Genomic DNA, 15,297 nt, shown 5'->3' with positions numbered 1-15,297 from the left:
ACATATAAATTTTTCATCTAAGGCTAAGATTTAAAGTATTGATTAACATATATTTGTTTCACATATACTTGGTTCACAATGTGAAACCTTTTTACGTGTTTGTGATACAAGGACATGTAAAACAAACACATTGTGAAACAAATATATGTTAGTCACTACCTTAAGTTCTAGCATTAGATGAAAAAAGATCATGTGAAAGAGCACCTTAAAGTACAAGTTCTCACGGTTATCACAAGATTTGAGGTTCTCATTTATGCCCCTACATAATATATATATATATATATATATATATATATATATAAGAACAAAATTCTAGAATATCTAATAGCAGATCATTCAAGATATTAGTAGTACCTACTTCTAATCTGTACTAGAATGCACAAATATGTGATTTACTTCTTTCCAGAAGCATGCTAGTTTTACTTTTTACCATGAGGAATCCCCAACAAACCGCATCCAATGAAAATAATGTAATGAGACACAATTAAGAACTAAATTTTGTTAGGAGAGAAATATTGTTATAAGAAAAAACAACTTCAGAGTTTTCTCCTGAACATTATCTTAAGATCCATATCCAGCTTTCATAAACTAAATCATGCCGAACTTTAGTTGGTTGGCCTTTGAACAAAATTCCATGAATTTGGTAACAACTGTTAAGCAAAATATACTGCAAGTAAGCCAGTTCTGGGCTCAAGAAAACACAGATAATGAAACAAACACTGACCAACTGAATTGAATGTCATTAATGAGATAAGTTGAGGGTAGCAAATAGGGCACCTCGTCCATGTTCTCTAGCTTTTCATGAGAAGAGCACTTTGTGTAACCTTCCAGTCTCTGATCTCTTCCCAGCCCATTCATTTGGGCCTCCTTTAAGCTTTCAAAGAATTTGTCAACAGGTGTTCGCCGCATCAGCGATGCAGGCATATTCTCGAAAGGATTTAAGGGCATGCAATCAGTATCCTGCGACAAAAAATAAATTCATGCCACACAAGGTTACATTGGGGATGGAGAAAAACCATATACATTATACAATATTAATTATAAAATGTACTTAGCATAAAGAAAGACACGAAAGGTCCTAATATCATCAACATCAGGAAGCAAAATTGTAAAAACAATTGCAAGGAATATTACTATGAATATCAGAGAAAGTCTTATCCCACTATGAGCATTCTATAATGGCCAAAATTAGAAGCACAGTTGACCAAGTGACCAAAGGTACGGGAATCCATGAAGTTGATGAAGTAGCAACTGATGCAAAGAAGGCAATAGGAAAGCCAGAGTTGTGCTATTAATTCTTGAGGCACTGTGTTACATAATTAAAGCAGCTCGTTTCATGTAATGGTATAATTATTTAATGGAAGCCCTCGCATAGATAAAGATAGCCATCTATTCCAACCCCTTTTGAAGCATTCATTTCTCACAAGAAATAAATTATGCTGGTACAATCAGCCTAGATTTGTAGCTGCAAAATCATACTGCTGCTCAATGGCTCTTTAATAGCAATTGTTTGTTTCCTATCCAGGAAAATTTTGCCACAGACGATTAAAATATGAATTTAATTCAGGCAGCACATCCAGGGTTCATATCTCCTTAGTTAATACTCTGTCCCCGAAAGAAAAGCGTTCAGCTTGGCACATATTTAACAAGTCTTTGGACTAATGGCAAAATACCTAATACCCCTTAATAAAAAAAGGATTAAATTTAATCATTGGACCACAATTAATGTCATCAATATCTTGTAATGATCGAATAGGTAAATTTGGAAAGGAATCTTTCCAGAAAAAGAAAGGTTGCAACTTGCAACGTTTTTGGACAGCCCAAAATAGAAAGTGTTGTATTCTTGTTTCGGACAACCATTGTGGATATATTTTCAGAATCAAGGTAATAAAAGGAATGCAAAAGCATCATGACAGATCTGGAGCATCATATCAAGATCCTATAAATCTGGCAGAATAAATCAGCCCCTTGATAGAAGAAATTTAAACAGAATCAATTCCAAAAGCAACAGATATTTCAGCAGTTCATTATATAACAAAAAAAGTACGAAATATACAAAAAAGGATGCAGTATTTACCATGATTTTTTCAACGCCTAGCTCAGGTCGATCAAATTGAACACAGCACCTGTTATTATCTACCGTCAGTACAGTTCCATCATGAATCTCTCTTGTTCTCGGATAGATGGCTATGACACATTGCCCAACTGATAATGGCCTTGCAAGATCTGTTGGTAATCCATCCCTGCTACCAGAACGAAGTTCAGTATAATGTGTCCTGACAGAATCCCGATATTGATTAAGCTTGTCCTTTTCTTCCTTTAAAAATTGACGTGAAAACCTTCGTGGTTTACCAAGAGAACTGCATCAACAATGATAAGCAAAATGAAGCAACAGTAATACGCATTTATATTTTCAGGTTCATGGAAGCCAAGAACAAAATAATCAAAATGCCAAGTACTCAAATACCTTCTAATGACACCCCATTCAACACGGGTTAATCTTGGAACATGACCTAAACCAACATGATACAAGTACTCAACAAACTCCCTTTTGGCAAACCAAGGGTCATCTATTGCACTGTAGAACCATTCAAATGCACACCATCTCCGCATGAGTTGATTTGATAGGGAATTAGATAGTTTTCCCTGCAAATAGAATAGCACACAAACAACACAACATGGTCAAAAATTCTATAAAAATTTGAGTTGATATAGAGACGTGAAATGCCAAATAAACACCTTAAGCTTGTCTGTTCTGTGACTGAGAGAAGGCAAGTGTACACTCGACTTGTCTGTTCCAACTACATCAGAAAACTTAGCAGCTTCAAGAGCCTCTGGTTTGTTCATCTTACGCTTGCTCCTGACTTTGGTACGTATGTTAGATGGGTTCATTTCAGAAACATGCACATCTGACAGAGCAGAATTGCGTACATCCCTTTTTGAGTGATTAGTAGAACAGACATGCTGAGAATGTTTGACCAACTGGGGAGAAGAACTTTGAGAAATATGTTTATTCAGAGGCATTTGCGCTGCATGGGTAGCCTATAATACAATAAACAGTAGCTATTTATCATTTTTGTCAAGTAAATGTTAGCATTAAGTTACATGTAAATAACCATTACACGGCGTAGATTGGTGAGACACTGAAACATAAAGAGTTTAAGCAACTAAGGGAAGAGCAAAGGGAGATACGAACCGTTACCAGAAAACAGTACCAGTCAGATATGAAACGTTTTTCAACAGAATAGTGAATTGTTTAACGAGAATATTTTGAACGTGAGATGGAAAATCACGATCTTCCCAGCAAAGAGGTAAAACTCAAACTTACAAACGAGTCAAGAAGGAAGATAAGGGATAAGGTACAAGGAAACAAAGGAAAGAAAATGATTACAATTTCTTTATCTTCCAAGTGACACAGAGAAGGATGATAACTTCTTCCTCAGTGGTTAGTTGATTGCTTTTATGGTCTGTATTTCCCCCTTCCTCCCTCTACCTCTCTCTATCTTACATTGTGCATGCATCAACAAGTTATATATCAGCACGGCACACTTATGAGCATATAAATATTATATGTAGCGGAAGAGGGGTGGTATGGGGTGCATTAGCAGGAGATGGGCCCCACATCATATAGATATTAAATATCAATTAATTCTCAAACATATTTAATTCGGAGTTACTTCACTCATTAACATTGGCTACAATTTGAAACAAAAGCATGTGATAAATTTCCACATGGGTGTTAGACACACATGTACATATTCACAAGCCCACTCAAGATGATATTGATCAACAGTAGTTAACAGTATTCGCCTTTAGTCAAAGAAGCATACTTACAGGTTTGATGATTGAAGTGTGGCATAATGGACTTTCTTATGCATATAAACATTGATTAGTATAAGCACATGGCGCACAGTCAAAACAGAAAAGAGATCAAAAAAACGTCAAATATGATGGGAACACAAAGAGAACCGAACAAAACACCAAGGAGGAGCAGATCAAAAGTAGGTTAAACAAAGAAGGGTAGATTGAAGAATCGAATACTGAATTAGAGAAACGACGAGTAGATTGAAAAATATAAGAAACAAATGAACATAAACGGTATTTTTGCCATGATGAAACTCTCGCTATGCCCGACAGACACCCAAATACAATCCAACAAGTTTTCCATATTTTCTGGTCAAACAAACACGAATATGATGTTCGTCATAACCCTAACAGTATTGAGAAGTAGCTATTCAGCAGGTCATAACCACGCCCATGCTTCTGATATTTTTGTGAATCTAATTTAGTTCTCCAATCAAAATAAATCACTTTGGAACTCTGCAGTATCAACCCTAAAATACTATGAGCTCATAGTAAAATATCAAATTGGTTTCATCATCACAGCAAGAAGACCATCAGGAACCAGAACCACAACTTAACAAACCAACTTTATCACAAAAGAACAAGGTATCAAGTTACATAAATATGGCATGAAAAGTTCCACACACAGCAGGAGTCAATAGTTACAAAAAATAAAAAAGAAGAATCTGAAATTGTGTGTCTCAGAGTAAAAGAAGATGAATAAGCCTACCTCCGCCTCCAAAGATTCTATGGGAGTACTATCAATAGGGGCTTCAGCTTTTGAAATCTGAAATTAGTGTGCCATAAATATCACTAAGATATCATGCAGAGCATTAATAATAGAAACTAAGACGGAGACAAGTAAAAGGTTATGCCCAAGCTTACTTTAGGAGCCACAATCTTCTGTCTCTTTCTAGACACCTTAGTAATTAACTGATGGGACTCCTTTGCTTCTGAAGCGACATTGGTGTCATCAACCAAGTCTTTAGCGGATGTCTGAGGTTTGTTATCAGCAGATTCTAGTCTAGAAATCGACTGATACCCATTACTGCTAAGAGCTAAAGACTTGCGCTTCTCTTTATGGCGGCTTGCAGGCATAGGTAGCAGTAAATGAGAGTCATCAACGTGTTCAACTTTTCCTTCTTTGGCTGGTATGACATCCCGAGAGGCAATAGGCAAATAAAAAAACAATATAATCAACGGAATTATAAGTTGCAACAATTGAGATCAAAATCAGCAAAGTCTTCTTATTTGACTATAATTTTGAGACCAACTCAATCATGTCTATTAAGGAACAGAAGGAAGAATCTTGACCAAATTTCTTTCTATTGTGAACCATTGACAATTGCTAAACGCTTGACCATTCTTGGAATTTTACTTTTTTTTGGTTCATACTAAAAAATATCTGATTAAACATATCTCGATTCATGCTAATTTACCTAGACGGCTAGAAGTTAGAATAGAGTAACTTTAGCCATTATGATATATTCTAGCAACTGTTTGTTCTTGATGAACTAGCTAACAGCAGCTAACACTGGAGTCCTTTTGGAAAATTCTCACTATGATGTCATGCTAGCTTCACATACTCTAGGAAGGGAGGTAGGAGCTAATGCTTTTGCCATATCTTTAACCATCAAGCGTACAACTTCTCACACAGCTTAATAAAGGTGGTGGGTCATTATTACTTAATGAACTCAATGAATTGGCTTTTTCTGGTGGTTGTGGACTCACCCCCACCCGAGTGCTTTTATCTTGCGTTTTAGTGTTTTTTTGCTTGATCTGGAGGGGTCTCCCCCCTCCTTATCAAAAAAAAAAAAAACATAATGCAAATTGTGTTAATTGCAATAATGCAAGTCGGAGGACTTGATATCTCAAACCTGTGATCTTGCAAAATGTAGCATTAAATACTGTATTATTCATTTACTTTCCCAAAGGCCTTCAAAAAATAAGCTCAACTGTATCAAGCTCCAAACCCTGGGTGCCAAACCTCAGGCTTCCCACCAAGAAAAGAGAATTATCTGTGGTTGACTGGTTGGAGCACCAAGATCTCCAATTCTAAGTGGATCTCAGAAACAACTAAACATATCTTACATCAAAAAGATCATGACTAGTTTGTGATCCCCTGGCTCAACCCAATCTTAAGAAGCAATTGTTGATTTATAATATCTAACAAGGAATTAATATACAAGGAGAGATGCAACTTGACCAAAAACTAAAGCCTTTTCCATGATACATGAGTCTAAGGACATATAGAAATCTTCAGTGTAGGAGTTGTAAGCTGTCAATTTTAATAGATCTCAGAATTTAGTTTGTCTCAGAGACCTGTACATGATTTTAACATGTTGCTGGTAATGAGCAATAAGGAGGGAGGCATCAGACAAGTAAACCTCTGACAGAACACTACTAGATACACTAATACTTACCAGCTTCATTTGCCTCGGGTAAAATCATCAAAGACAAATTTGCCAAAGTTTCGAGCGCATCGAAGGCAGAAGTTTCATCTGCACGGAAGGAATCAAGATAGTTAATCGCTGTAAATCATCAAATCATAGTCAAAAAGTAAGGGCTGTTGTCTTACAACGCGAGCAAGCAAATTATATATAAATTCATATGATTCATCACACTGACTACAATATGATATTTTAGATATACACAAGTCATTTACTAGAAACGATGTCAATGTGAATGTAATTACATAGACTGTTTTAGGCCTTTTTTTCTATCTTATAGCAAAGATAAAACAAAAGAATCTTCCTCATTTTGAACAACTGGCTAAAAATACCGTTACAAGTTAAATATGACTTTATCTTGTTTCCCTGCTTGGCAAACTTTTATTATGAACGAGTTTCTAGTTCACTCTAATCAAGGTAGGACAAGCAGATTTGGGAACTCACACATGCTGAAGTCTTGATGAACAGGCCAACCCTCATAGTCTCAAAACTCTCTGATTTAAAAAGTTAACGCCTTAGTGTTTGAAGTACCAGTTACTTCTTTTCACAGTTATAAGAAGATAGCAGCATATGTAAACCTGCCCTCATTTTGTCAGTAGGTTTTTTCTACCTACAATCAAATCAAAATCCTATTCTACTGAGCATTTTTATCAACACCTGAATGCATCCATAGCTTCTCCAAAGTTCATATAATACTGTGCCCCCAAAAACAAATTTGTAAAACCTTATTGCACCGGCTAATCATAAATGGCAATTACAAGCATGCAGATAAGAGAGAGAAAGATGACTATAATATCTAGACGTTATAAAAATGTATATAAGTATACAAAGGAAGTTATATTCCAAAAAATAACAAGGGTGTCATATCATGATTGGTTTTGTTGTTTCCCACCTCCTAAAGTCAAACAGTGTGATATACAGCATAGCAAAGATGAACTGTTTTGTTAATGTGATATCCCAATGAATCCTTTCCAAGAGTATCACATCAAATTAAGAGAGTAATCAGAACTTGATCATGAGACACAGTCATTGCTTTATCAGTAAAATTCTTAAGATGCAAAGAGGAAAAGAAAGGTGAAGGAAAAAAAAGGTGAAGAAAATGCATGGATCTCGGCTTGATCATGATGCCACTGTAGGACTGAATTGAGAAAAACTGGCATACACGTCTGGTTGCAGTACCACACATGGGACTCATAGGTGAGGGTGTGAAAGCGATATAAGGCTTGAACCCCCAACCACAAAAACACACAAAAACAAAGAGCCACACATGCAAACAACTTCCTCATATAAGACTTGAACCCCCAACCACAAGGTTAAGTGAGTAGTGTTAACACCACTGAGCCAAAGTGCACTTGAAGAAGTCTGACTGACCAAGATCTGGAGTCAGCTATAACTAAAATCAAAATGGTTAGGAAGTTGGCCCACTTCCAAGTGCAGCATGTCATTTTAATTGGAGCAGGTATTAGTTTACAAAACCCACTTATTATATGAATAGATGAACACCTCTAGATCTAATTGAGCACAAATTAGATATCTAAGTGTTTGGTAAAAATCATCATAATCCATTACTTAGGTTATGCTCCTACATCATCCTAGCAAAACTAATATAATGAGATCCAAGGAATCATAAAGAAGGTGAGAAGGAAAGTAAGCAGAGTAAGCAAAGATGAATTTGTCAGAAGGAAAAGTATGTCTAAAATTAACAGATCCTTAATCATGTCATATTTTATGAAAAAGGAGTATCGAATTGACAAATTTAAGTGAGCTACTCTCCAAATGAAAAGTAACATGTGGATTTAACATACAAAATGGTGATAACTTTGCATTATGTGAATGATAATATGTTTCTTAAATTAACAGAATTCTATCAAACTATTAGAATATAATAAGAGCTTTGTAAATTTGAGTTACAAAGGAAGACAAAAGGGCCATGTCAGGTTCATCCAATGTATCAAGGCAAAAAGAAAAGGGAGAATTGGAAGCAGAAAATGGAAGAGACATATTTGGAACTGAGAATAGGAAACAGTGTACCTCTCCCAGTATGAGCTTCTTTACTTCTTCTCTTGGAACCCTGAGAAGAAGGCCTTGAAGGTTTTGCATCAGCAACTTCAACATCAAAATTTCTTCGTAAAGTACCTAAATTCTGCCCTTCTGTGCCACTACAGGCTTCTCGTATATATTCTAAATGTTTGTTTTCTTTTCTATCAACTCGTACTTTCTTCACTTGTGATCCTTTCCGATCATGTAACATATAACCAGCATTTGTTCTTTCCTTACTCTTATCCCTAGAGAAATCTGTATTATCAGCTTCCATGCTACCTTCTATATCATCATCATACGTGTCATTATCAACAAACCAACCGCTAGCCACATCTGACTCATCATACTATGTCCAAAAAGAATTGCAAATCAGTCTCAACTTTCTTGATGTTGATAAATAACACAACTCGCAAAAGATAAAGCACCTACCATTCTTTCAGCACTCCGACAAGGTGATGACATCAGACTGTCGGACCTTCTATTTGGTGTCTGAGAAACCTGGGGCGAACCACCTCTCTTTGAAGCCTCTGTCAATGCCAATGCTATACTATGAGCAACATCATCATCATTATCTGCCCTCAGTTTTAGGCCTTTCCTTGTCTGCAGAAAATACTTCTCTCCCTTGATATTCTCGTAAGCATGTGAGACAGGGAAACGAGGTGTCCTTTTTCCAACAGCACGAGGTCGGCTTCCTAAAAGTCAAAGAACAGAAAAGGCAATCTCACAATTTACCCTGTCAACCACTTAACTGCTTAAAAGAAACAAGATAAAGATATATGATTACTCTCTTCATTTACACTAGAAAAAATCTCACTACATCAAAGTATTGAGATAATCAATGAGAAGTAATATACTTACACTAATCTACAAGAGTATGTAGGTGCACAACATACCGTTTTCCCCATATGCAATTAACTTGTGACCAGTTAATGACCAAAAGGGAAACAAAGTGAATAAAATCCAGAGACAAGGAAGAAACCAGTAGCAATAAAGTGGCATACAGAAGCATTGATAGGTTTATGAGCACAACGGAGTGAAAGAAACCATGTTAACTTCAAACAACAATCACTTACCACCAGAGCGCTTCTTCTTCAGTAATGACAGGCAACCATAATCTGATGGAACTGCATCTGGATGCGAACGAAAACGCTCAACAGAGCCTTTAGATGTTGTTTCGTGAACTTTGCGTTGCAGGCGCTTTTGAGGCTTCCTCGACGTTTCCACACCATCATTTCTTTCATGTTCACTATCCCCTTCTTCCTAAATTCAGAAGTGATACATTGACATTTATCAATCCAACTTCTTGACAAGCCACCACAGCATAACCTCATCAAATCATGAACTTAGAAAGTTGCATAATACTTTAATAACATTTAGTTGCAACTCAGATAAAATATACGCACCCCCATCTCATGTAGATGATTAGAAGAATTACTTAGTGAGCAATATGGCAAAAAAGTATGATAAATTTCACGGGAAAGAAAAAAGAGAAATATCTTCTCTGAAATGGAGAACTTACAAAAATTAGCAGCTTATCCTAAAAGAATTATTTGATGAAAGATAAAATTAGAATAAGCAAAACCTTAACCAAGTATTACTAGTATACCTAACAATACCACTTCAAACCAAGCCTTTTACCCAACTGCTGGAGAGTCGGTATAGCAGTGAACAACATATCTAGAAAAGAAAATAAAAATATTCAGGAGTAATGCATAATTCTCATGTCATAAGAGGGACAGTTCTCTTCCCACAGGCCCATCTATATATATTTATGATGCATTCAGTATGTTGGAATAGACGATGGAATTAAACGAGTCACCCCTAGCAAATGAAAAAATGTTGTTTGGTTTACCTTCGGAAAGCAATGAAGGATATCACCAGGAATCCAATTTCATCAAATACATCGTATTTCTTTGTGAAATTTAGCAAATTCCTTTATTCTACATACTCATCCTTCTTCGATAAAATTCTTTGCCATCTTATTACTATATTTGTTGGCAAACAATATCACTTTTGACTTTGTAAATCCTCCTATTCTATTGCTCAAACATTCTGATTTTTATTTTTTTAACTTGTTAAAAAGAAAATAACTGCTATGATAGTACAGTGTTATAATTTAATATTTATAAACTTTAAGCAATGCTTCGAACAGCAGAAGTAAATTTTAGAAGTTACAAATTTATTTGACACAAAATGTAAAATATGATTTTCTACAAATTGAAACAATTTATATGGTGACGAAAAACCAAATTTAAAAAGCATTATCTAATGACAATACAGTCATTTTATGGAATTACTCATTCCACTCCGGAATTGGAAAAAAAAAACATTTTAAATTAAATAAATTGGACGATAATGACCATTCCATTACTTTCTTCGTTTCATTCCTTGTCTCGTTTTATTCAGTTTTCCCCTCAACAACAGATGACCTATTTTCTATCCTAAACATCAATAAGGTATAAGAAACAAGGCTATGAGAACCGAAACACTAGTCCCTGCTAGATCAACCATCGAAACTGCTGCCTCTGGCGAAGGGTTTCTGCCCGCCACAACGGCGCACCTAGCAGCCTTTGGTGAACGCATTGTGGTCTGTCATTTTCTTGGCTGTTGATTAATTATCAAGAGAATGGAAGTCCATGACCCTCGATAAGCCCACATGCGCCTTCCCAGATATCTGATTTGGTGTTCTGACATGTGTAGCTGCCAAGATTTGTCTGTTCTGATCTGGTGTTCTCTCTTGTATGATCTATTATTTGATTTCTATGATGATCCAGGAGTTCCTAGTTTTCCAAAAGGTTCACGGGGATGACTGAGATTATCAGAAAGCTGAGATCAATTTGCTATATCCGAAAGATTCAGAGGTTGTCAATGGAGTTGCTATACAGTATCTGAAAGTTGAGGAGCAAATTTGACAATTTCTGGGGGGAGTTTAATGGGACTATTATTCCAATGGAGTCACAATCTTGACATAACAATTGTCTCAAAAGAGATCATATTGTACTTGTTCTTAAGGAAGAGCTAACCTTTTATTACTTGTTTGCGTTTTGGATAATCCTCTTACTGGTTGTAGGAACACATGTTTCTCCTTTAGGTGAAGAAGAGAATCAGAAACACGAGTCACTAAATTTGATTAGTGGTTGACATTGAGTATGTTCATGATACTCATTAGGATTGACCAACCTGGTGGGTGGAATCACTCAGTTTGCTTGGTGTGGTAGAGTGGACTAGCTCCACTTGGTTTGTTGGATTTATAATGAGCTGGTTGACTGTTTGTTTTGCTGGGAAGACTCGTGCTTTGACTTGGTTCCTGCTACTTGGATCACAACTGTCATTTGGATTCATAATATGCTTAGTCAAGTGCAATCACTGCCTTGTCTTGTTGTTTCCTCGGAATGTTGATTGTCCCACACTCTGGTTCTTTGTGAGATATAAATACTGGAAGGTAAGTTACCAGAATTAGGGTTTTATTGTGTGTACCAGTTTATGCATGTGGACCCATGTCACCCATCTACTTGTTACTTTGGGTTATCCTAACTCCTTACATTGAATTCACTGCATTTTACCTTAGGTACTATTACTCTTCAATAAACAACTTTTTGTTTAACTTTAGTAAGTATACGGTAAAAAGGGAAGAAAAAACGCAGGGGGGATATGTACTTGCAGGAAAAACCAAATATGTGCATTTACAAATGTTCGAGAATAAGTCAAGATTGCAATCTTACCATGTTGCTATAATAATCAGTCATCATTGCAATAAAACCCACAACAGAGGCTGTCCCCTCTGGAAGAGATAAGTAGGCCTGAAAGTGATACAAGTACATTAATTATCCAGTTGAGAAATGGACTGCATAGCTCCTTTGAACACCATTCCAAGATTGATATTATTCAGAAATGATTTCACATGCCCCTCACAAAGTTTTGTTGTTAAACATGACTAATCAATATATATGGGTGGATTCACCAAGTCAGCATTAATATATACAAGTCATAAGATCTTAAACACATAATCAATTTTGTCAAACTACATCAACAGCAATTCCAAATTTATTAGCCAGCTTTTGGGGTAGAAGCACTTAAATGAAATATATAATAAAAAGCTAATGGTAGGTGCATTGCCATGGAACTGCAACCCAAATTTTAGATTCATAGCAGGACAAATGAAATAAGATAATAGTGATCAAACCAACTAAAAAACTCACGTCAAAAGCCATATGTACAATGCTTTCCTCAAATATCTATTGTCTCAAGAATTCTGTTCCACAGAAAGCAGCCATATATTTCTTGATTTAGCCCCAGCCATGTTCGTCTGCCCTTCCTCATAGCAGCATTACCATGAATCTTGGTAATGTTGCCCACTTTCTACCTAGCTAAACCATCTTCAAATCCATTTTGCTTGCAGTTTATTTTCCATTACATGTGTTATTAGGGTTGCATAAAATCTCCTATCTTATTACTGCGAATCTTATTGCTAGCCACGACATTTAATTTAAGAGAGTTCATTTTCAGTTCTCTTGTTTCACATCCCCTGTCTTTGTCACCAGTTACATAACAACAGCCATTTTTGTACCATAAAGTAAAGGCCAACTTCACTGCCTGTCAACTGCACAGTTATTTGTTGATTAAACTATTCTAGATGAACATCACCACTTTACTCAGGTTGATGTAAATCTTCAACCAATAGCATTACCAACCAGTTCATTTTGATTCAGTGTCAACCACAAATAATACACAACAGAATTGTAAAGAACATGTCACCAACTGGAGCTAAGAGATCAAGAGGTTAGGTTTGGTATAGTACAGTTCTATGCATGATTGCATGCTGTAGAGCTCCACGATACCAAGTCAATAGAAAATTTTAAATTACATTGATTTATCTGATTTTCAATATAACTATATCTACATTAAATCAGTGAGCAGTCCCATTTTAAGTAATTCAAGAAACAAGGAATTCACTAACAACATTAGACACAGGTTAATATACTAAATTCACATACAGATATCAAAAGCAACAGAATATTTACAGGATGCAGCATGACATGAAAGGATCACATTGTTAGGTAGAAGGAGAACATGATTACCTTGTTCAGAGAATAAACAGCCTCCACCATTTCTGCAGTGCGGTTTCGGAGGACTGCAGCCACCTAAATATGCATATAGTATATGAACGTTAGATGCCATCACAATTTTCTGATTAATCAACAAAGTGATTAAGCCAACTGAAAGGCTCATAGAAGCCTTGACATCTGCAGTGCTCAAGTTATAGGCTATGTACTGTTGATTAGAAGCCAGCACTTAAGAAAAATAAATGCATCAACTTATTGCCAATAAGTATTTATGTCCTAGAGTAATTCAGGTGACCTTTCTCCAATCTCTCCCATGCTTACGGTATGCTTCATAAAAATGCTCCAGCTCGTCCTTGCTCCAGTGTGACCCCAACATGTCTGACAACTTCTTTTTCTGAAAAGAATAGGGTAGTAGTCTATCACCAAACTAAAATTCTATAGCTTATTCTAGCAGTTGCCACTGATCCTGACAGATTAGCAACAGCATAGAGCTGTATTTTGAAATACTACTGTTTTATTTCAGTAAATTCAATGGGTAGCAAGTGTAGCAACATCATAATGCCAGTTAGATAAACTAAATCCTCAAACAAAAAGCAAGAAAGGGAATTGTAATATAATGTTTTCAAGGTTTTGATTTCAAGAAAGTATCAGAACATCCTGTCAAATAAGACAATTAATTTACAAAACATCCCTCCCACAAATAATGATCTAAATAAAGTACTGCAAAAGACCGAGGTGACAACTTACTTGATATCCCACTTCTAAGGATTTATATGGAGGTTACATTTTATAATTAGAATAGATACAAAGGCAAGGCATTATATCCACACCCCATCCACCTGCCAATCCAACATCCTAGAACCATTACTCCTGGCAGATGTGTACGCATTACACCCAACCGAACCCCATCAGACACTGCTCTAAAATCATTTGTTGCAACAGCTTAACTTAGAGAATAAACTTCCCAAATAGCCATTTAAATCCACAAAACTACATCTTTATATTAATTAGTACACACTACTAAAGACAAACAAAGACCGTCACAATCAATGTAGACGGACTGACGGGGTAACAGTACCACAATATAGTGATAGCTTAGTTTTTTGTAAGTACAATTTACAAAGAAACCACAAGTAATTTATCGAGCATAATGGTGTGATGGTATGTCGGTCTTTAAAGTGAACAGGGGCATCATTGTATTTCTGGTCTTATATGTACAAGGTTGACTCCCATTTCTATTTCAATGATTAATCCTAATCCAGATACAGCTTCTACATCGTCAAAGACGGATATTGTTTGTTACACATTCTCAGAAACAATATCATGCAATTACATACAATGTGAAGAAAATAAGTGTCCTCATCTTGGATGAGGAACTGATAGAACAGCAGCTGGATCCTTCATGAAGCAGCATGAACATGGGAAGTACATGTGAAAGTGCGCCAAATTTCAAACGACCATAACTTTCAATCAGAGTGAAATTTGGGTTGTGATAAATCAAAGGAAAGCTCTCAACGACATGCATGTACGGACAAAGCAACTACGCGGCTTCTGATGACTTTCTGGCCCAAATTCCACCATTTAAGGCCTCAATTAGATATTTGCCCCATTTCAATTTATTTAGTGGTTTTTATTTATTTTATTTAGCAACAAAAGTGTTCAATTGATGTCGAGGATTTCTTCCATTCACATGTTATCTTAGATAGTCAATTTTAGTGTTCTAGTTATGACATTAATTTCTAAGATTTTCGCAAACCTGCTATTTTTGGCAGCATCCTTTATAAAGGACTTATGGGTGTGGCCATATGTTAGGACAAACGTTACACACGCAATACGCACAACCCTACGCACAACCCAAAAACAAGAGAAGAACACAAGAATTTACGTGGTTCACACGATCA

General features: G+C 36.1%; 1 protein-coding gene across 4 annotated transcripts in view; it reads right to left on the bottom strand.

Moving 5' to 3' along the window:
* Positions 1 to 15,297, bottom strand: part of LOC112522059 (protein ALWAYS EARLY 2) — a 29,950-nt gene that overhangs the window by 4,373 nt on the left and 10,280 nt on the right. For 3 of the 4 annotated variants that reach the window (XM_025131127.1, XM_025131126.1, XM_025131128.1), the window contains 13 exons: positions 13,692 to 13,790; positions 13,412 to 13,474; positions 12,056 to 12,133; positions 9,407 to 9,593; positions 8,763 to 9,025; positions 8,325 to 8,679; positions 6,267 to 6,344; positions 4,729 to 4,991; positions 4,574 to 4,630; positions 2,740 to 3,042; positions 2,468 to 2,646; positions 2,078 to 2,360; positions 778 to 960 (listed from right to left, as the gene is read on the bottom strand). In XM_025131127.1, the coding sequence (XP_024986895.1) occupies positions 778 to 960; positions 2,078 to 2,360; positions 2,468 to 2,646; positions 2,740 to 3,042; positions 4,574 to 4,630; positions 4,729 to 4,991; positions 6,267 to 6,344; positions 8,325 to 8,679; positions 8,763 to 9,025; positions 9,407 to 9,593; positions 12,056 to 12,133; positions 13,412 to 13,474; positions 13,692 to 13,790 (2,391 nt within the window). The remainder of the gene's footprint in view (positions 1 to 777; positions 961 to 2,077; positions 2,361 to 2,467; positions 2,647 to 2,739; positions 3,043 to 4,573; positions 4,631 to 4,728; positions 4,992 to 6,266; positions 6,345 to 8,324; positions 8,680 to 8,762; positions 9,026 to 9,406; positions 9,594 to 12,055; positions 12,134 to 13,411; positions 13,475 to 13,691; positions 13,791 to 15,297) is intronic. The other variant, XM_025131129.1, reaches the window with a different exon arrangement.

Source organism: Cynara cardunculus (genome assembly GCF_001531365.2).
Source record: "Cynara cardunculus var. scolymus isolate 2C chromosome LG 11, CcrdV1, whole genome shotgun sequence".
Lineage (NCBI taxonomy): Eukaryota > Viridiplantae > Streptophyta > Magnoliopsida > Asterales > Asteraceae > Cynara > Cynara cardunculus.
Note: the sequence above shows the minus strand (reverse complement) of the source record. Positions and strands in the feature narration are given on the sequence as shown.